The 22,743-nt window shown below is 38.1% G+C and overlaps 2 protein-coding genes across 3 annotated transcripts; one reads left to right on the forward strand and one right to left on the reverse strand.

Moving 5' to 3' along the window:
• Positions 1-272: 272 nt before the first annotated feature.
• patz1 (POZ/BTB and AT hook containing zinc finger 1) lies at positions 273-12,852 on the forward strand. 2 transcript variants are annotated; one of them, XM_067460123.1, is made up of 6 exons: positions 273-2,191; positions 2,266-2,329; positions 6,069-6,240; positions 6,574-6,735; positions 8,327-8,536; positions 10,139-12,852. In XM_067460123.1, exons 1-6 carry the CDS (start codon positions 1,026-1,028, stop codon positions 10,600-10,602), a joined length of 2,238 nt encoding a protein of 745 aa, XP_067316224.1. In that variant the 5' UTR covers positions 273-1,025; the 3' UTR covers positions 10,603-12,852. The 2 variants fall into 2 exon arrangements, with proteins under 2 accessions (XP_067316224.1, XP_067316225.1); XM_067460124.1 differs by lacking the exons at positions 6,574-6,735; positions 8,327-8,536 and having other exon boundaries at positions 276-2,191.
• A 2,583-nt stretch (positions 12,853-15,435) lies between these two features.
• Positions 15,436-22,402, reverse strand: slc2a11a (solute carrier family 2 member 11a). Its single transcript, XM_067460125.1, has 12 exons — positions 22,127-22,402; positions 21,701-21,799; positions 21,414-21,574; positions 21,166-21,290; positions 20,931-21,060; positions 20,630-20,778; positions 18,359-18,546; positions 17,629-17,739; positions 17,274-17,375; positions 16,785-16,860; positions 16,558-16,685; positions 15,436-15,794 (listed from the first exon to the last, which is right to left on the reverse strand). Exons 1-12 carry the CDS (start codon positions 22,145-22,147, stop codon positions 15,576-15,578), a joined length of 1,509 nt encoding a protein of 502 aa, XP_067316226.1. The 5' UTR covers positions 22,148-22,402; the 3' UTR covers positions 15,436-15,575.
• Positions 22,403-22,743: the final 341 nt, after the last annotated feature.

Below are 22,743 nucleotides of genomic sequence, written 5' to 3' on the forward strand. Positions count from 1 at the left end.
TCGATCATGCATTTTTTTTTCTTTTTCTTTTCTTTTTTTTCTCATGTATAGGGCTTTTTAGGACACAAAGATGTTGGGTGATGCACATGAACTGAAACACAAATAAAAACAAAATGCATACAGTAGTAAGAGGAACAAAAATGGAGATAAGTTTTCCAATTATGAGGTGAACCATGTTTATTCAGTTATACCATTTTCTTTATTTTTATTTTTTTTATATAAAACAAATTAATTCAAAGAGGAAGTTTGGAATTCCACTCAAGAAGGAAAAATCAGAGCTCTGAAACTAAATATTGTGGTGAGAAAACAGGCTTATAGAAGTTATATGCATTTATGTACAAAAATGTAAAGCATTTTTTAATTTAATGTTTCCGTAAAGGATTTGCAAATCTGGTTACCAGACACAGCAAAGCCAGTGTACAGACCACAACAATTGCATTTATTGTGTCTTTGTGCTTGATCTGTACATTACTAGTCCAGGAAAGCAGCTCTCTAGGGCTAGTGCCCGTTCAAAATTCGTTTTCCCTGTTCACTTGAATTTCGTTCATGTTTACAGAGTAGGTTATTTTTTTCCTGAGTGGTAATAGTGTCTAAAAGAGAAAGGGGCAGTCTGCTGTCATGTATTCAGTGTCTAGCGTACATTTGGGGGAGGGGGCTCACTGGAAAACAAGGATGTGAATTCATAACGCCGCGAACCAGGAAGACGGACAACAGGCATCCTGCAAACTTCGGTTTCGGTGTGTGAACAGTATCTGCGGTTTCGCTTTGAATTAAAGTAATGGATTAAACTGTTAAAACCGAAAATATTAAACGCGAACGACACCCCCCTCCCTTTAAACAAGGGTCAAAGTTCACAGGAAGCTGGGGGGCTGCCATTTTTCCCCCTGCTAACATGTTAGATGCTAAAAAGGCGAGGAGTGGTGGTCGCTGCTGAATGCGTCTGTTTATTGGGTGTTTGCCATCCGTTTGTGTTCGTCTACCTCTTCCGTCGTATGCGTTAGGCTCGGTTGTTGAATGAAGGCGGCATGGAGAAGACAGAACAGCCGTGGAATTCCTCCTACACGTACCAGGTGAGCAAACACAGCGCCGAGATGCTACACAACCTCAACAGCCAGAGAAAAGATGGAGGCAGGTTTTGTGATGTTATCTTGCGCGTCGGAGAGGAGAGCTTCCCCGCGCACAAAGCGGTGTTGGCGGCGTGCAGCGAGTATTTCGAGTCGGTGTTTAGCTGTCAGGCGGAAGACGACGGTCAAGGCAAGGAGCTGGAGATGCACACGATCAGCCCCAAAGTTTTCCGAGACATCCTGGACTTCGCGTACACCTCCAAGATCGTGGTGCGCCTGGAGTGCTTCCCAGAGCTGATGACCGCGGCGAAGTTTCTGCTCATGCGATCTGTCATCGAGATCTGTCAGGAGGTCATCAAACAATCCAACGTGCAGATCCTCGTGCCTCCGTCTCGAGGAGGCGAGCACAGCCTGTTCAGGGCCGCGGAGCAGCTGTCATACCCCCTGCCCGTGGACATGTCAAACGGGAGCGTGTCCAACGGCGCCGTGTTTACCGACAACAATGACAGCGACAGTGCCGATCCGACGCAGCCGGCCGCTCCCGGAGCACAAGCGGCCGATCGATTAACGGTTTCCCCGTTGGAGTTTCAAAACAGCCACCTTAACAGCGACAGCTCCAAGCGAAGCAGAGGGAGACCCAAAAAAGAGCCCACAACAGAGCCGATCTCATTTAATAATAGCACTGCTCAAAACGAAGACGGGGGCCTTTTCACTTGCGGGGTTTGTGGGAAGAATTTACCCGACGACGTGCAATTGAGAAACCACGAGACTCAGCACGGGACGTTCAGCGGTAGTGTAAGCACCGGTGCGGAGCTGGTCGCAGTGGACGGCCCGCCGATGATCACTCATTCCCAGTCGAGGTTTCAGGAAAACGGACTGCCGGCGGACAACCGTAAGCGCGAGAGGACGAGACGACACGTCGCGTGTGATCTATGCGGGAAGGTCTTCCGAGACGTCTACCACCTGAACCGGCACAAGCTGTCACATTCGGGCGAAAAACCGTATGCGTGTCCGGTGTGCGGGCTGCGCTTTAAACGCAAGGATAGGATGTCTTACCATGTGCGGTCTCACGACGGCTCGGTGGGTAAGCCGTATGTCTGTCAAAGCTGCGGGAAGGGTTTCTCTAGGTGAGTACAGTCATTTATTACATCATTCGTTAATGTATTTGTCTTCATAAATGGTTTGTGTGATGTTTTTGCAGGCCAGACCACCTGAATGGACATATTAAACAGGTGCACACCACAGAGCGACCTCACAAGTGTCAGGTGAGAAATACTGGACTTTATTATTTTCTCATTCTTATGTTGTTCTGAATCTGTTAGGCTTTCGTTTGATCCATGGAACACAAAAGGGTGATTTTCTGAATCATATTCCAGCAACTCTTTTCCATATAACAAATGGCAGAGGATTGCGGCTGTCGGGCTCCAAAATGACAAAAACACCATACAATTTATACAATACAACTTATGAAGCCAGATGAAGGAGAAATGTGTGTGAAAGAAAAAAAAAAACATTTCGATATTGACTTAAAATCTTAAAGGATTATTTTTACCTAGAAATGAAAATTAGCCCATGATTTGCTCGCCCTCAAGTCATCCTAGGTATATATAATGTTCTTCTTTCAGACAAAATAGGAGTTATTTTTTAAAAGTCCTAGCTAATCCAAGCTTTATAATGGCAGTGACTGTTGCCTTATTTATGAAGTCCATAAAAGTGCATCTTTCCATCATATATCTGCTCCACAATGCTCTGGGGGGGCCTTCCAAAGTGAAGTGGCACGTTTGTGTGAGAAAAATCCCTATATTTAATAATATGACTAAAATAGTAGCCGACAGTTAGTGGTACCTGGACACATTGGGTTGGTCAGAATGGATAGGCATAATAAAAGTTTATTGCCCATATCTTCAGATAATTTTATAATAATGGTGCGCAAGTCGACTTATGTCCCCCAACACTTGTTTTGTTCTGTTCTCTACGCTTCTGCGATGGTCAATACACTCTTTCGCCCAAATTGATGTGTCCGGAAGTTAGTTATTTTAGTCTATATAGTTTTTAATATGGATATTTCTCTTATACAAATGCACCACTTCGTTAGCCTGACAAGCCAGACCCACATCAAGATGTTTGGTCTGGAAACTCACCATAGACAGGGCTCAATCCGAGGGGCGGGATAAACGGTTGTCTTTCAAACTCCCTCTGCACGCGATAGGATAGCGCTACAACCAACCAGAGCAACGAAGGTGAAGCAGAGTTCGCTGACTGATTAAACATTCACCGTATCCGCTCGGCTAAACTTCAAACACATCTTCCCTTTTTAAGAATGACTTCAGTGCCGTTCTTTTCCCAGAGAAATGCTCAACGCCAAGTCTTCCAGAGTCGCGGTCAGAGCTGATTCGAAAGACCGAATCAGCAACAGTTTCTGTGTTTACTAGAAGCACGCAAACGCAACTCGGCCGTCGTCATTATGGCCCCGCCGTCAATGTGATTGGGCCGTCCAGATTTTGAGGAATACAGCTCAGAAGGGTATTGAGAGTTCCTAGACGACACTTGCGGGCAAATTAAATTTGCTGCCGCTAAGGTGCGTCTAGATTTCTAGGCTACCACTTTGCTTCAGAAGGCCTTGTGGAGCAGTTAGATGATGATAGATGAACTTTTATGGACGAGGCAACAGTCAATGCCATTATAAAGCTTGGATTAGCCAGGATTTTTCGCTATAACTCTGTCTGAATGAAGAATGTCATATACACCTAGAATGACTTGAGATCATTGAATTTTTATTTTGGGTGAACTAACCTTTTAACATTTGCCCTAGCTTGCTTTGGTACGTGAACCTATATGTCTTTTGAGGCAGATCATTTCAGTGATCTGTTATTCATTCACAAATGAGACTCTTCAGGTTCCCAAGGTCATGTAACTAAAAGTTATAATCAGTCTTTTTGGAGAATACGCACAACGGCGAGGTAAATTGAAAACCGATTAACATGCTGGACGAAGTTTGTTAGTTTTGCAAAAACATGTCTGAAATGATTTCAGTCTGACTACATGACAATTGAAGAAACAAATTGTTGCTTTAGTTTAGTCTGACTGAAATACTTCTGAAATAGGAGTTAGTTCACCAAAAATGAACATTCATTTATAAGTAATCTCATGTTGTTCTAAACCCATAAGACCTTTATTCATCTTCAAAACACAAATGAAATGATTAGAGACATTAGCTGTGTCTCATTTCAGAAGGCTGCGTCCTCCGGAGGTCGCATTTGAAGGCTGCATACTTCATAAGGCCGTCTCATTTCAAAAAAGGACTCTCCAAATGCGACCTTCGAATGCGTCCTTCTTTTACAGGATTTCAGAGTGTGCATGAGGTGTAGCCTTCGCGGCTGGAGATAACCCACAATTCTTTGCGTCGCCGTTAACAACCGTCATATATATTTTTTATATTATATGAAAAAAAACTGCACCACTGCCAGATATACATGCGAGCGTAGGTGTGGTGTGTAAAATGTAAGTTTAAGCTTGTTTGTTTTTTTAAGCTCTAATACCTCAAACAGATAGTTGTGGTTAACAGGATTACAACGCTTTAGTGCTTTTTAAACGTTTAGAACAGTACATTGCTGTCAAGACAAGAAACATTTCATAATCATTTTCAAGTTCTAAATAATTTTCATTCCTAATATAAACTGGCGTGAGTGCGCAACGAGGCTGAACGTGTTGGCATATCAGCGTGATACTTCCTGCCGGTGTGTCCTACAAAGGACGTCTCGACGTGTCCTCCGGAGGATGCAGCCTTCAAAATTTAACGAAATGAGACACAGCTATTGAAACAGATTTCTCTACCTCCACTGACAGTTCACACAACTACCACTTTGATGCTTTAAAAAGTTCATAAAGAGATCTTAAAACGAATCCATATGAATTGAGCGGTTTAGTCCAGATTTTCTGCAGACACGATGGCATTATATGATAAACCGATTGAATTGAGGCTTTTATTCACATTTAAACATTGTTCAGCAAACATAAACAGAAGCTCATCTGTACTTGCTTGATGCATGAGAACAAACCTCATTGGTATTTGCTGATGTTTAAGCGTGCTGCGTAACACGAGAATGAACCTCACTTCTGTTTCCACATTTAGCAAGCATGATTGAGCTTCCGTTTACCATAACTGATGTGTACATGGATGAAAGTTTATGTGTGAATAAAAGCCTAAATTAAATATGTTCAGTGTATAGAGCAGTCTGGACTAAACCACTCAATTCATATTACTGTCAGTAGAGGGACAGAAATCTCACTGATTTCATTAAAATATCTTAATTTGTGTTCCAAAGATGAACTTGCAGGTTTGGAACAACATGAGGGTGAGTAAACGATGACAGAATGTACATTTTTGGGTGAGCTAACCCTTTAAAGTGTATATAAACACACTGATGGGCACAGTGGTTAGCAACTTCCTGCAGAGGAGAATAATCAGTGAATAATGAACTAAAGTCGACATGAAACACAAATTGTAATCATCTTTTCTATCTATAGTGAAATGACTTCTTGAACAAGGAAGAAAGTGGTGGGACTTGATTTTTGTGCTCTGAACATTGGTTGGATTTTTTGTCATTTGTAAATTGCTGTAATCTCATTGGCCAGTCCTTGTGTTAGTGCACATAATCAGAGTAGAGATGTCATATTAAGGAAGAGCGGAAGTTTTTTTTTTTTGGGATAAATAATTTAAAATAAACACTTCAATGTTCCATTAAAAAAATATTTCATAGTGACTTACATTTAGTTTTTCTTTTCTTTCTTCATTTAAAGCTGTAAAAGAATCAAAATACTCGTTTTGGAGCTTGACAGCCAAGGTCTCATATTCTTAAAAAAAATCACCTTCTGTAATACATCAAAGAAAGTCAGGTTTAGAATGACACGTTCGTGAGTAAATGATGGCCCTCCTTTAAACCAACACTTTTACACAATTATCTCTTGGAAAGCGCTTCTAAACCATATCTTGAAATGTCTCAGATTTGCAACGCGTCCTTCGCAACACGAGATCGCCTGAGGTCGCACCTGGCTTGCCATGAAGATAAGATACCATGTCAAGTGTGTGGGAAATTTCTCCGGGCTGCCTACATGACCGACCACTTGAAAAAACACAGTGAAGGACCTCATAACTACTGTGGAATATGCAACAAAGGTACTGGTCAAAAATGCATTGAAAATAAACATTTTATAACAACGTTTTCGAAATTGTGTGTACAAAAATGATCTATTCTTATTGCCACTGACACTACTTAGTAAGTTAGTTTAGGCTCTTAAAAGCTGATTGGCTTATTTATAAATACAGAAAAAGGGGAAAAAGATTAAGTTTTACATAGTAGTACTGAAAAGGTTTGTGGCTTATACTTTATATTTTTCTTCTAAAAATCTGATTAATCAGACAATTGTTCTGTTTTTTTATTTTATTTTATTTTATTTTGTTGTTTTTGTTTTTATTTGTTTTTCCTACTTGTTCTTCCGATGGTCTCAGGTTTTTCTACTGCCTCCTACTTAAAGGTGCACGTAAAAACGCACCACAGCTCGTCCATGCTCCCTTCCTCTGCAGCACATCAGTTCCCTGAACCACGCACCAACAGACCACAGATGCACAACGGCGCCCCCTACCACTCAGGACGCCAGTGCGCAGTGGAAGGCAAGCTAGCCTCTCCCCACAGCGTCAAATTCTTGCTCGCTCACTTGCTGTCTCTTTCACTGCTGCTTATCAGATGCTGCATCTGCTTGCATAAAAACTCACCCGCAAACACAGATTGTAGCGCTGTGCAACTCTCATCTTTATTACTACGCAGCGATTCAAGGATATGTTGTTGAAAAATTTGGCCCTTCTGATTTATATTGCACCATCTTTCAGCACTTTTCTCTCTGTGGATGAGCGAGGATGTTTGCTGCTGAAAGTATGGGTTTGCTTCACTTTCTATGAGAAAAGTTAATGAAAGTTTCTTTAGCGCAACTGAGTTTTGTAAAACAGCAGCTAAAATGCGCAAGTTTAATGATACCCGATGGAGTATTGCATATGAATGCAGTCCTTGAGTTTTTGATAAGCATCGTCTTAAAAACAATGCCCCGGTTTCACAGACAAGGCTTAAGTCTAATACCAGACTAAAATGCATGTTTGAGCTGTTTTAACTGAAAGCAACTTGTACTGACATATCTTAAAATATTTGCCATTGTTTTGTCTCAAGATACACAGCAGTAATGTTTTTTTCTAAGGCATGTTTAATAAAAGTTAAATGCCCTTATTGAACTAAGGCTTAATCCTGGCTTAATCTAAACCCTGTCTGTGAAACCAGGCCAATATTTGATTACTGGCAAAATATGAAAAGGACACTAAAAAGATTTACTTGAAGTTTCTGAAGTAGTATGTATAAATAAACTGCTTTTAGAGATATGATTGATTTAGAGCATACATTAAATAATAGTTGCAGCCCTATCAATCAGATTGGTCTGCTAGTCACATACATTGCTGCTGACCAATTTAGCATGGCCACGTCCCATTCTGTGTGTCGCTTACTATCATCTCCATTAAGTGCTGGCATAATGCAAGCATTATTTGAGCCTTCATACATGCATGTCCACATACAAGTGCACATGTTCAGACTGTGCATTGTTTCTGTGGATTTGATGGACCTTTTTCAAACATTTATTGCCATAAAATCCAGCAGCTTGTGATTGGGGAATATCCTTATTAGGCATTACGGGGAACAAAATTATCATCTTTTTTTAAAGGACTAAGTGTCCTAAAATCTTTACATGATTCCCTGGTAATGTATCGGTTTTGGCACATACTCTAAAAATTCCCCCCAAAAATATTGTTTTAAGTGGGTTATAGATGCTATTTACTATGTATATTCAGTAGAAAAGTAAGGAAGAACAATCTTGTATCTTGTAATACAAGCTTTAAGGTTTTGGCAGTTATATAGATATGCGAAAAGTAATGCAAAAATACACCAGAAAGGCATCATTAACTTTACATCAGTACAGAATTGTCATTACAGTATCACTCCAACAGTATCATTGAGCTGCTGGCTTGGCATGTAATGAAAGAAAAAGATTCATTCAAATTTATTTAGTCATTTTAGCTTTCAACAGACAATTTTAATAATTTCTGAACTGATGTGAAGTTAGTGGTCATCTGACTGTATTGACTACGAATTGTCCCCCTTGGCCTCTCTGTCTTTTCCTCTACCCATATCCCTTATCTCTTGGGGCGGTTACTGGCGGTGTAGACCTTTGCACCAGTCGCCGACTCCTGGTTACCTTTCCTGAGACAGAGGGGTCTTTTCGCGGGCTAACTGGCCCAATTCTACCCCAGCCTGTGCCTCCAGGCCTGGGCCTGCAGCCTGAGCTGCTCCTGGGCAAGCCAGGTCCAAATCCCTATTTCTGGGAGTGCCGCTCTTCTGGAGCACCAGGGTTTCCACTTCATGGACCTCTTACAGGTCAGTACAAGCTGTTAGGAGGGTGAGCCAAAGAACTGGGGATGTCTGGATGTTATAATGACTGATAAGCCTGGTGCAAATATCTGCAAAGCACCGTTGACTTTATTAGTAAAATATTTCTTACCAAATAATTGGCTTGGTCTGTATTTTGCTCATGCTTTTTGTCTGGTGCTCAGTGCTGCTTGATTTTCATCCGGTTGCCTTAACAGCACCCATGTCTGACCTCTTTTGTTTATAATTTATACTTTTCAAAAAACTGGACTGCATTTAATCTTAGTACTCAGGGTCCGTAAAATTAAAGACTTAAAGAGACTGCAAATCTAGAGCCTTGGTACTCAATGATTCTTTATTCTCGTAAGATTCTTTAATGACAGTGTTTTTGCTCAAGGTTTTATGCTCTGAAGTGTCACTCTTGCTGCATTTCCACTTTCCCCATGATCTAGGGACTTTGGAGTGGTACTCTCGACCACAGGAGTCGGAGTCTGAATGAAGTTAAGGGAAAAAAAATTCCCCCTTAGAAACTCCATGCTCGTGATGCGAGGTAGTACTTTTTAAGGAACTTCAGGGGTTGGACTTGGGCACTGAACATGCTGATTGGTTGACTCCACACAGCATTTGATTTCAACTACCGTTTTTAAACGTCTGTTATGGCGCGTGCAGTGAGAGTTATTTGAATCAACAATGGATCGATAACGATGTTCAGGCTTTATCAAGCTTTTATGTAGAGAGCGAAATCCAGCAGGAACTAGGAAGTCGTGCATAGTTCTACATCCCTGGACTAATTGGCCTTCTTCATGGTAATTTATACTGAGGGAAATGCGGACAGCAACAACTCTGGGGGGAGAGTTCCTGTGTTCTGGGTAATTTCTGTGGAAACGTAGCTGCTGTTGTTAGTAGCATGGAAAACTTCTTGGTTAGCTAATGCAGGCTAAATTACATAACATGCATGTTGGAAAAATTGAGCACGGATCATTCAGAGCTGAGTCGAGAGTTGATTTTTGATTTTTTTTTTGTGAATGTCTAATCTTTTGTAATGAAGTCTCACAATTTTTAAAGGGATAATTCACCCAAAAAAGATTATATTATATACTCTCCCTCAGGTTGTTCCAAACTGTATGAATTTATTTCTTTTGTGGAACATAATGGAAGATATTTTTGAAAAATTAATTCATTAAATAATTTGGACTGCAGTACCAATTTCAACCACTAGCTGTCATTCCTACATTCAGCACCTTTAATATTTGCATCTTGAAGAGGGGGAAAAGGGAATTTGTCCTTTTTGCTTTTAAACGTTTTTGAGGTTTTGTGCCACTGCTCTAGAGCGTAGCGGTACTCTGTGGACTGAATAATCTGAAATATTAAGGTACTATTATAAAAAAATATATATATATATGATGCAATTTCCCTTAGAAAGTATAAGCACAAAACTGAAATAGAAAAGTTCTCAAACGTAGTTGTTGTGGTCATGAGGGTTCAAGTATAAAGGAAATATATATATTTTTTAGACATTTTGCTTAATGTGAGGCTCCTTCTCTCTTCCTATATTTCTCTCTGTCCCCCTCCTTCCCTGATATCCCCTTCCCCACTCTGTGTTTACCTCAGATGGACAGGAGAATGCTGGGAAATGCCCCCATCAGGATTCTGATGGATCGGATGCAGTTTTCGGTGACCTTTCCAACGGAACGGACCTCAAGGCTGAACACAAAGTTGAGGGAGAAGAAATGGAGGTGACATCTTTCATTTTCAACGGCCAACCTGAAGACGCGGTGACCTCGCCGGGGGGATCCAAAGACATGCAAAAAACAGACCACGAAAAGAAGTTCGCCTGCGGCGAATGCGGCCAGGCCTTCCGCACAAAATCTTACCTCAACAAGCACCATCACCGGGTTCATAAGAAACGCGCTGCGGCCGGCTCTGGTCTCGGTGATCTCGGCTCGCCCTTTTCCCCCCAACAGAATATGTCACTTCTTGAATCCTTTGGCTTTCAGATCGTCCAGTCAGCCTTTGCCTCTTCACTTGTGGACTCTGAGATGGGCAGCAGCGGAATGGGTTTAGGGGAGAAATGACCCCTTTGAAATGTAAACATTTCTTATAACCTTATTGGACAACCAAACTTTTGATAACTGCGAGTTTAGTCTATTTCGTTCTCCTTGACGCCATATGTAGACTACTTTTTTGTTTTTTGTTTTTTTGCGTTTCTTCTTATTATAATGTTTGTTATTGTTTTGACTTTGCCATCATGGATGCCATTTTCGATTCCATCTTGGTGTGAAGCAGCTAATCAGTTTATTCCATTTTGACAAATCCTCAATTTTGTAGGTCTATCCTGAAGAAGAAAAAAAAATCTTACTTTTGACATGTATGTTTATCATGTGTCTTTCTGCTTCCATATGGGTGGATTGAGGATGATGTTTGCTTTAAAAGACAAACTGAATCCCTAAGAATTTTCAGAATGTACTTCTAGGTTATTTGTGTCCAGACTTTGACAGTGAGCATTACAATTTCAAAATAATTTTAACAAAACAACGTTTTTACAATCAGAAAACACTGAGATTGAGTCATTTGCGCAACTGTTCTAGTCCAATGACAGAAAAACCTACAGCAACTAGTTATAATACATTGATTTAGTCTTTTCCTCTATGAATTATGTTGACAAATATTTAAATGACTTTAAATCCTTCAGGCCAATAATGGCTGATATCTCAGTCTTTTTCTTTTTTTTGTGGTTTGTTTCTTTGTTTGTCATTGGTAGTTCTGAGACTGATTGTTTTGGGTCACAAAAAGTATGTCAGTTTTTAATGTCCAACAGGGACCAATTTCAGGTTTCACTGTAAGATATAGCAAGAAGCAAAGAATATATTTTATTAACTTATTGATACCGGTGTCCAAGTCTCCTTTACGAAAAGGTATATATTGAGTTTTGTCGCAACGTGCTATTTTATTTTCTTGAATCATGCAGCCGACAGGAGGACAGCGTGAGAGTGATGACGTATGTGTGAGTGCACGTGTGAATGATGCAGTCTCTCCCAATGTCCTTTATCTCTAGAATGTAATATAAACAGAGGGCTTTCTAATCTTTTTTTTTAATATATCAGAGTTTTTCTAGGTTGTTCAATACATTCCTGCTAAACTTAAAGTCACTATACATGTAACATTCATATATATACAAATATGTGTATATGTATGGCAAATTTTGTTGTTTTATGTGAACCAGATCCTTGTATATAGGTATTTTCCTTGGCCTTGTAGAATGATTGGACTTTTTCTTTTATTTTTTTGGAAGATTATGTTTTAAGAGAATTGTTTTAAGTCGATACTGACAAATCCATGCTTTTGTTGTGTCTTTATTATTATGCAAGTATTTGGGTGTGTGTTTGGTGTTTGCTTGTTCCTCATACTCTAAATGCAGTGTTAATGCTGGTTACCTTTCCTTTTATTTTACCCTGCAGGTTATTAATATGATGTACCGTGAACTTATTTGGAGTATTTGGAATGGAAGTTTGTATAATGTTGCAGAGGTGTTGCAAGCGGTCACTGATAATTTATGCTATCAATGACAATGTACACACAATTTACTTTATTATAATTTTTTTTTTTTTTGCAAAACAAGTGCATATTTTATTACCATGTGTATTTGTTCCACTTAATGCTTTTATGTGCAACTGTAAAATCTGATGCAGACTGATCTGAGCAGAACCTGTAGGTCCTTGCAGCTCACTTATTTGACTGATCATTGCTAATATCAGCTCATAACATCTGTTAATTAATTGGAGTTTTTACATTTCTATTAGTAACAATCATTGTCTGCCCCATAAGTGTGATCTTTGCAGCCCTTATTTATTTCAGTAGGGAATTGTTCAGTTATTTTATTGTTGTTATTTGTTCGTCTTGTATGGTGTTCTGGCTTATTACATCACTGGAAACATTTTTTGTTTGTCTTCTTGCTTGTGTATTTGTATATTTGTATGTTGCAAAGTGCCTTCCCAGTACTGATTGTGAACAGCGATGGGTAGGAAAAATCTCTCATTTAAAGGACCTATCTTATAAAAACCATATACAAACAGAGTTGCATTGACACTTTTGTATAAAGACATGCACATAGAAAAGTGTACATTTGTACATGTTTGGTATTCTACCCTTTTGTTTTCAGACAAATTGTTCTTTCTCTGCAATTTATGTCACAGCGTTGATCAATTTTTGAACATTTGGATATAAGCATACTTTTCTATTGATGTTTGTTTTTGTACACTGTTTTTGTGTCTCTGTCTATTTGGTACAGAGATGGGTATAAAATAAAATTGTATTTGAGAAATTTCTTTCTTGTAATGAGCACTTCAGAACATAATCGTGTAATTGGCAACCTGGTGTAAAACAGTAGTATATATATATATCAAATAATTTGCACCAGTTCAAATAAAGAGGTAGTTCATTAGTTTGAGCAACTCTTGAAATAATATATTTGCTGATCCAGGCTTCAGTTATATGGCAATTTCTTGAATGAACTTCAACTTTATATGAAGCTTCAAGCTACATAAAGCCCTCAGATCAACTATCCACCACATTTTATTAATGTGTAATATTGCATAACACAGTGCAGTGCTCCCTGAGTGCTCTTTGAATTGATTAACTGCTAAACAGGAGTTTATAGAAAATGCATGCATGAACGATTACTCAAAAAATGCTTATAATCACACTTAGTGAGAGTTCAGTAGATTAATAAAGTAATTTAAATTAATGATTTCATTTGTATAAAATACCAAGCAGTTTGCTTAATCAAAAGGGATAAACCATGTGGCAAAAGACCACGTGAAACCATAGATGAATCTCTCAGCATCGCAATCGAAGTCCAAACAACTTGGAGGAGGTTGACCAGAGGGTAAATATTAGCAAGAGAATGAGTACTTACAGGTGATGCTTTACTAGCTGTTAAAGGAGTCGTGAACTGGCTATGACGTTCGTGTGGTTTTATATTTAAAAACGTCATCATAATGTAATAGGCAATGTTCTACCGTGTTTTTGAGCTTAGCTCTTTAAACGCTCAGTTAAAGCTTTGAAGACTTAGAAGTAAATGCCCATTGTTATGATTGGATAACAGTTTTGCATATTATAATAAGCTTCGGCTACACGTGAGGAATTGTTTTGAAAAAACTTCCAATGTGGAGAAACGGCAACCGGAATGATTCGCCCACAGGACTCGCAAAATGTCTTTAGCAAACAAACCCAATGATTTAGGGTACATTTGATACCTTCAAAGTAGGCAAGCAGGACTTTATGTATATTTGCCCATTTGTGCAGATAATCTTGCAGAAATAAGCAACACTAGATTTAGCAAAATAGTCCTGTTAATCTGTTCTAAACACCAGCAAGAATCATGTGTTTACTATGAACTAAAGCTCCCTGTTACCATAGAAAAGCATCAGGGGTTCGCCGTAAGGGAGTTGCTGAGTCACACTGACCTTAAGGAGAAACATTCTGCAGAATTGTTACTGTATAACTGCACACCCTTAATGACGCTGCCAAAGTCAACTTCCCTAAGTGTAATCTGAATTCATCTCCTGTATCAAATGGTCTAACAAAACAACAACAAAAGTTTTCTTCCCTAATGGGAATCATGATAGGGAACATCTTTTCTTCATTTCTGAGCAGATAGGTCTATGGTTATTGGCAAAATCTAAAACTTAGATGAGACGTGAGACTTTAAAGGTGCCCTAGAATGAGTTGAAACAATATGTTAAATTATTCTCTGATATCTACATAGAGGGTATGTGGCTTACTTAAGGGCAAAAATTGTCCAGATACAGTTTTACAGGTCCATTTACAACCCTATAAATTGTCCCTAGGATGTAATGCTCTGTTTTTGCCTTATTTGGAAGAGTCATGAATATTAATGTTGAGCTCTGCTCTGATTGGCTTATTTCAGCAGCTCACAGCTCACAGCAGTTCAGCAAAGCAACTTGTGAGTCCTGACAGAACACAGACTGACGGATGACACTTTAAGCAGAAAATCTCAAATGGAGATTGCTAAAATTCAGCTTACTTGTTTATTGGTGTTTTCAGATCATCCGTACGCGAGAAAGAGCTCGCGGTTGCTAGATTTCAGCAATTAAAATCCCCCAAACAGAGCTTTTCTGTGAAAAGAACTCGTACTATCAGGTGTTTTACCTAAACATGTCCAATCTGGCAACCAAGTGCACGCTCTCTCTCTCTCTCTCTCGCGGATGATCTGACAACACCAATAAACAAGTAAGCTATATTTCAGCAATCTCCATTTGCGATGTTCTGCTTAAAGTGTCATTCGGTCTACATTTTAGACTTGTCTTTTTTCGTCAACGATATTGCATGTTTATATAACGTTATTCACAATTTAGGCTATGCAGTGACATCATAGGCCTACTTCAGTTCTCAAAAATATAAATATATAACATATTTTTACAAAATGAATAGCCTTGTCAAATGACTATCGTTTTAACTTATATGGTGGAAAAGGTGACGTTTGCTAGAAAGATCGAGTGAACGATCTGTAAGCAACGTAAGTACGTTTGTATTTTGTAATACAAAATAATATTACCCTTTGTCATTAGACACACTATTTAGTTTTGGGACTTGGAGTTTCCTATTGTTACTGTACTAGCATCGTGCGTTATCTAGACAATGCAGTCTCTCTAAAAAACTTTCAATTTAATCAGAAATTTAAACAGCTAGTCAATAAGTGGATAAATCACTGCTTACTGCTTGCAGGAATATAGTTGCCCCTTTCTTCAGTTTAACACACTGAACGAGATTTACATAAGAATGAGGTGGCAATAGTGTTTGAGACTCACAGTATGTGATGTCCATGTACTGAACTCTTATTATTTCACTATGGCAAGTAATGTAAAAATAAGTAAAGTAAACCAGTCTAATGATGGAGAAAATATTTAATCAGCAAGTTATGCATATAAAAAGGAACATGACAAAATGTGTTTGGTCACTGTGGGATGTATGAACTATTCAGGCATCATTTTAAAGATTTTTTGTAGAATGTAGAATGTTTAACACACTATAAGGAAGTGGAGTGAATGACTTCACCTAGTTGGTACTGGGCTTTTGTTACTTCTGGATCCATTTTGATGTGTCCACGGTAGTTGAGTCTGTGAAACTCTTTAGTGATCATCGCTAGGGTCTTTCCCTTGGTTTCAGGTAGAACCATCTGAATAAAGGAAGCAGTCAGGAGGCACACAGCTCCAAATGGCACAAAGCAATACTGTCCTAAACCACTCTGCAAAAAAAACACACACATACACAGAGGGCATTCATCAGAAGAAATCCAATTTCTAACAGGTACTTTGCCTAATTTTCCAGGTAAATAATCTAAAAGGTCTTGAAACATGATATATGTACTTAAACAACACTATATTCGATATTATAATGACAGTACACCCAAAAATGATAATTCTCTCATCATTTACTCACCCTCATGCCACCCCAATGTATATGACTTTCTTTCTTCAGATAAACACAAAAACAAAGATTTTTAAATGATAGGTATGTGTAAGAAAAACATTTTTTTAAGCTTAAAATCAATGCTTCACGTCTACTGTCATACAAGTGATCACAGGAGGGACTTATTTTCACTTCATAAGACATTAATTCATCCACTTGGGTCATATGGATTAACGTCACAATCACTAGGTGTGGTTTTTCAAGCGTCAACCAAGCAGCACCCATTCAGTGACATTATATGGACCCACGAAGTGATTATTTTTCTAAAAATCTTTGTTTGTGTTTATCTGAAGAAAGAAAGTCATAAACATTGGAGATGGCTTGAGGACAAGTAAATGATGAGAGAATTTACATTTTAGGGGCAACTATCTCTTTAAGACTATCCAGAGAATGTGTCGTTTTTAAAAAAATATAAATTTTTAACTACTTAAAATGAGTGAAAAATATAAATATTAATAACTAATTAAAAACTAATTAAGGGGTAATTTTTGCTGTGAGCCAGTATAATTACTGAATAAATGAGCCTGTTATTCTCTCACCACAAGGAAAGGGAAGATCATCCCGATAATGAAGAGGTTCAGCCACATTAAAGATCCAGCAGTCATATAGGCAGCAGGGCGTGCAGTCTGGTTAAAAATCTCTGTTGGAAGGATTCCAGTCACCCCAGCTACCATATGAAGAAAATAAACATATTATATGAAATAACACTATGGAAATGGTTACATTATATAAACATTATGCTGTATGTCAGGGTGTTGCGATTCACCTGGTCCCATGCCAAAGCTGAGAATGTAGGTGAAGATGCATGTCATGCTCAGGTAAGGCATCCAAGAAACAATATTCTGTTTGGAGGAAGGTCAAATCAAAACATAACATTTATTTGTTTTATACTTACACTAGAGAAGTAGTAATGGCTGCTTACTTTTTTTAAATTGTAATAATATTTCACAATAGTAATGGTTATTAAGACAAAGATAGAAAATACAGTCTGGGTGAGCATAAGATATTTCTTTTAACATTTCTTGCAGATCAAAACTTTTGCATGAGACTGTAAACAATATGAAAAGTAGCCAATCATACTTAGCCGATGATGACATGATGTCCATTCAGTTGAGCACTCTAGATTACAGAAGTTGGACATTATGTGTCCACTTTGAGGTTAGACATTATATGAGGACTCTCAAAGTTCAACGTAAGTAGCATACACTATACAAATGTAGTTTATAGTTTCTGAGCAACATTTAATAATACACACCTCAAGTGAAAGAGCCACAGTGAAGACTACAGCCCATCCTGCCATGAGAACATAGCCACCCATCAACATCAGCTTCCTACCTAACTTCTCTATCAATAGGTTCTAAACAAACACACATACACAGATTTATTATTCTTATAACATAAATGATTATGTAACAGTTTCACTATTAAAAGTGTTAACCTTGTTCCTCCAAAGAAATTACACCTTGGAAAACGGGACTAAAACACTTGTCTGGTCCAGACTGATCAGCCAAACATTTTGGACAAATGAATTCACTGCAAGTGGGTCAAAGGATTGCCTCTTTTGTTCCGGAACAGTTACATAATTGATAACAGATTAAATGAAGACTTACACACATAATGCAAGCTGTGAATTCACACATCCCAGTGCCAATAGTCACATATGGGATCTGTCCTGCAGATATTCCCGCTGCTTGGAACACATATGATGCATAGAAGTAAATCTGAGGAATGCAAGAAAATGGCCCTTAATCTTTTAAATGTCAGAGTGTGCAAAAAACACAAAACCTTCTAGTTATGTAAGTTGTGTAAGATTTTACAAAAGCTGTATGCAAGGCAGGTCAATCAGTCATTTGCTTATTCATTTCCTCAGTGAATTTACAGCAAAATAATCAAATGTGCTTTTTTAAAAGTATTTAACAAATTAACCCCAAATGTTGAATAACTAAAGGGCATTCTCTGGTTATTTCTTTAATTAAATGTCTTACATTTCTTTTATCACAACATCAGAAGTGAACATATAATAATTTATAATGATTTTTAAAAGTCTCTTATGCTGCATTTTATTGCAATGTATTTTTGAATGCAGTTTATTCCTGTGATTGCAACATAGAATTTTCAGCAGTCTTCAGTGTCATATGATCCTTCAGAAATCAGTCTAATATGCTGATTTGCTGCTCAAGTAACATTTCTTATTATCAATGATGAACAAAATTGTGCTGCCTAATATTTTTATGAATACCATAATGATGAAGCAATGCACTGGTAATCCAATAACACTTGAACTTTCAAACTAAGAGGCAACATATAACAGCACAAGATTGGACAGAGGCAGGGTCTTACTGAGTCGTTACCGCACAGTTGCATGGCACAGCTCAAGACTGCCACAGAGATGAGCTGCCAGCGAACGCTGCGGTCAGTAAAGAGCTCCCATGGCTGTTTGGCACATTCTCCCTTGGTTTCATTCTGTTCCTGCAGAATCTCATCCAGCTCTTCTCTCTGCACCTCACAGCCACGCAGACGCCGCAGTGCTGTGGAACAAGCATGATTAATGTACATAATTAAGTGTAAGAATTACATATCAGAATGATATATTTAAAGGGATAGTTCAACTTCACACAAAAACTTAGTCACCCTTACCCCATCACCACACACCCCTAGTGATGGGGTAACACATAACAAGTAGCGCAAGCTAAATAATCAGATTACGTATTTCTAATTTACAACAAAATATATGAGTTACTTTTTTCAAATAAGTAACAAGTTACTTTGTTTTCCCATTATTGAATTACAGTTCTCCTGTCCCATTATTGAGTGACAGCTGTCCTGTCCTATTATTGAGTGACAGCTGTCCTGTCCCATTATTGAGTGACAGCTGTCCTGTCCTATTATTGAGTGACAGCTCTCCTGTCCTCATGTTGAGAGGAATCGTGTAAGTGCGGAGGCGTTATGTGTGCTGTGGAAACATGATGGTTATTATGGTTCTAGACTAAATGCGAGTATGCATTTACTCATCTCACTTGAACAAAAACAGATTCAGTATTCTTCAAAATTTATAAAAAGAGGAAATTCAAACTCAGAATATTACGCAAACCTGCAATAATTAAATATGTAAAAAAATAACATAAAAACAAAAATATACATTATATATTTAATGTCTCTGTGTCTAAGCCTAGAAATCTAGACGCACCCTAGCGGCAGCAAATTTAATCTGCCCGCAAGTGTGGGTCTGGCTTGTCAGGCTATCTGTGTCTGACTTTTGATGAACCAGGTCAACCACACTAAGTGTCTTCTTTTTTTTTCTATGTAAAAGTGTTGAACTTTTTTCTCTTGCATCCTATTTTTCTGCTGACCAGAATGGCAGCAGTCCATGTGAGAAAAAGTAACACTGTAACACAATACTGTAATGCATACTTTTTTTTAATTAACTTTTCCCAACACAACAAAACATGCCCTCATGTTGTACCAAACCATTATGACCTTTTTAACATACACTATATTGACAAAAGTTTTGGGACGCCTGCCTTTACATGCACATGAACTTTAATGACATCCCATTCTTAATCCGTATGATTAAATATGGAGTCGGTCCACCCTTTGTAGCTATAACAGCTTTAACTCTTCTGGTAAGGCTTTCCACAGGTACTGATGTTGGACGAGAAGGCCTGGTTCGCAGTCTCTGCTCTAATACATTCAGAGGTCAGGACTCTGAGCAGGACAGTCAAGTTCCTCCACAACAAACTCACTTATCCATGTCTTTATTGACCTTGCTTTGGGCACTGGAGTGCAGTCATATTGGTACAGGAAAGGGCCATCCCCAAACTGTTCCCACAAAGTTGGGAGCATGAAATTGTCCAAAATGTCTTGTTATGCTGAAGTATTAAGAGTTCATTTAACTGGAACTAAGGAGCCAAGCCCAACCCCTGAAGAAAATCCCTACACCATAACCCCCCTCCTTCAAACTTTACACTTGGCACAATGCAGTTACTGCAGATAACTGCCAAAACCAGACTCGTCCATCGGATTGTCAGACAGAGAAGCGTGATTCATCACTCTAGAGAACACGTTTCCACTGCTCTACAGTCCATTGGCGGTGTGCTGTACACCACTGCATCTGACACTTTGCATTGTACTTGGTGATGTAAGGCTTGGATGCAGCTGCTTGGCCATGGAAACCCATTCCATGAAGCTCTTTATGCACTGCTCTTGAGCTAATCTGAAGGCCACACAAAATTCGGAGGTCTGTAGCTGATTGAAACCAAGCAGATAGAGCAACCATTCACGACCATATTAGGTAAAAAAATACTATGGTAGTGAATGGTTGCTCTATCTGCTTTGCTGCAAGCATTCTACCAAATATCTTCTCTTATGTTCAGCAGAACAAAGAAACTCATACAGGTTTGGAACAACATGAGGGTATGAAAATGATGACAGAATTTTCCTTTTTGGGTTTATTATTATTTGGGTATATCATAATTATGTTTACTTATTATATGTTGTAAATGTGTATATGTTTGTATATGTGTAATATTTATTGCATAGAGTTCAGTGAGAGTACTCTATATTGCAAAGCGTATTAAAATATACAACTGCACCAATGCTTAAGTCTCATACCCATTAGGCAGGCCTCTTTGTCTCCACAGTCAATGAGGAGGTAACGGGGACTTTCTGGAAACCAGGGCAAGGTGAGGAGTTGGATGAAGCCGGGGATAGCATTACTGGCCAATAAGTACTGCCAAAATGGCTCACTACCTAACACCTCACTGAATAAAGACAAGTATTTTAAAATCAGACATTTCAGTTATGATAATTTATTTAATTTGAGCATAACAAAATAACCATTTTAAATGCACCTCATTAAATAATATACTTTACATCACACAAGCTAACTGCTTAAATTAAATATGTAACATACCTCAGACTGACCACCTGTCCCAACACCAGTCCAAATGACGTGAAGACAGCAGAGGACAGAGACACAGCTCCTCGTAAGTGCTTCGGTGCACTTTCACCAAAATACATGGGCTGGACATTCATACTGATGCCTAAATATAATGAAACAAGGGAAAAACTAGCAATCTTAATCTCAAAACATAAAGGGCACGTTAATGATAATCACATTTACAGGTAAACATATACATACACAGTACCTGCATTTATACCAACCAAAACTCGAGAGATGATAATCATTTCAAATGACTTTGCTTTTCGGCTCAGTAGTGCAAGCAGTGAGCTTGATAACAGAAACACATTGTTCAGCAACATAGTCTTCTTCCTTGGAAACAAGAACATAACAGGACAAATCTAAAACACATTTTAATTAAATAAAACAATTGGAAAGAAACATTAACTTTAACATGTGAACAATACAGTAAGATAGAGACATAAGTGATTGTACCTCCCGTAACGGACAGACATTGGCCCTGCTATAAGTGCCCCAATAAAGCCGCCCAATGAGAAAATAGAGACTATAAAGGTCCATATCAGTGTGACCTCATAAACCCCCAACGTTATTCCCCATCGCTCCTGAAATGTCTCATTGACAAACTTTTGAATGAACTGCAGGAGGGAGCACAGAACAGAAAACTTGTAATTAGCTTTAACAGATACACACAGACAACTAATATGGCAACAATAAATGCAATTACTCTTGTATACACAAAACCATGAATCACTGTTCCTTACAACAGTCGGTGCATTCATTATGGCCAGGTTGTATCCATACTGTAGTGTTCCCCCAATCGCTGCAGAGGTCACCATCAATGCCAAAGTGTACATATGACCCTGATTAGATAAAATAACTATGATGTCACATTAACGCACATTTAGGCAAAAAACAAATCAACTTAAATTAATAAAATAAAATGAACAATTAAATATTTAAATGTCATCATATGATGTTATGTATTACAATTACCACAAAGGATTTTAAATGTTTTTTTTTAATATTTAGTTTTTTTTATTATAAAATTGTCTTTAAATATAAAAAAATGTCAATAAATTGACAGTTACACATGACTTTACATTTTACAATTTAGTTAGTTATTATTATTAATATTTTTTAAATGATTAATGGAAAATAACTCCAGCAATAGGACATAAACATTCTACCTTCTTTTCCCTTGTAGTCATGATGTCTTCTTTCTAATATGTGTTAATGATTTTCCTTGAGAAAAATAATCCAAAGTTTAAAATCCAAGAAAAGGGAAGGTCGCTATCAGTTTATTGTGCTGCCTCGCCATTAAATGACACATCGATGTAACTTCAGAATGGTCACGATCCTCACAATTTATATATTTTAACTAACCACCCTCTTAACTAGATAAAACAATGATTTTCGAATTCCCTTAAACTTCTGTTGAAACGCACCTGCTCCTTACAAATAGGCTGGCATTGTGTCCGTGTAAAAGTCCATTTAAAAGAAAAATTAGATCATTTTAACCGAACTAACTCCACCTATCGGAATGCACATACAACTGTAGGTAGGCTACTGTAGAATTGAATATTTTCTTATTACCTATTAATATTATTATTAATATTAAATAAATAAATAAATAAATAGAAATTAAATTAGTTTTAAGCTTGTTTTAGATGTTAAGCTTTGTTTTAGCATGTAATAGTAAGATTTGAAATAATATTGAGATTATCTATTTATTCCACTAGAGGGCAACATAACATTAGCTATTATAATTGTGCAGTCTTTGACGTTTGCACTTGTATGGAATTTT

Source organism: Pseudorasbora parva, chromosome 12 (genome assembly GCF_024679245.1).
Source record: "Pseudorasbora parva isolate DD20220531a chromosome 12, ASM2467924v1, whole genome shotgun sequence".
NCBI lineage: Eukaryota > Metazoa > Chordata > Actinopteri > Cypriniformes > Gobionidae > Pseudorasbora > Pseudorasbora parva.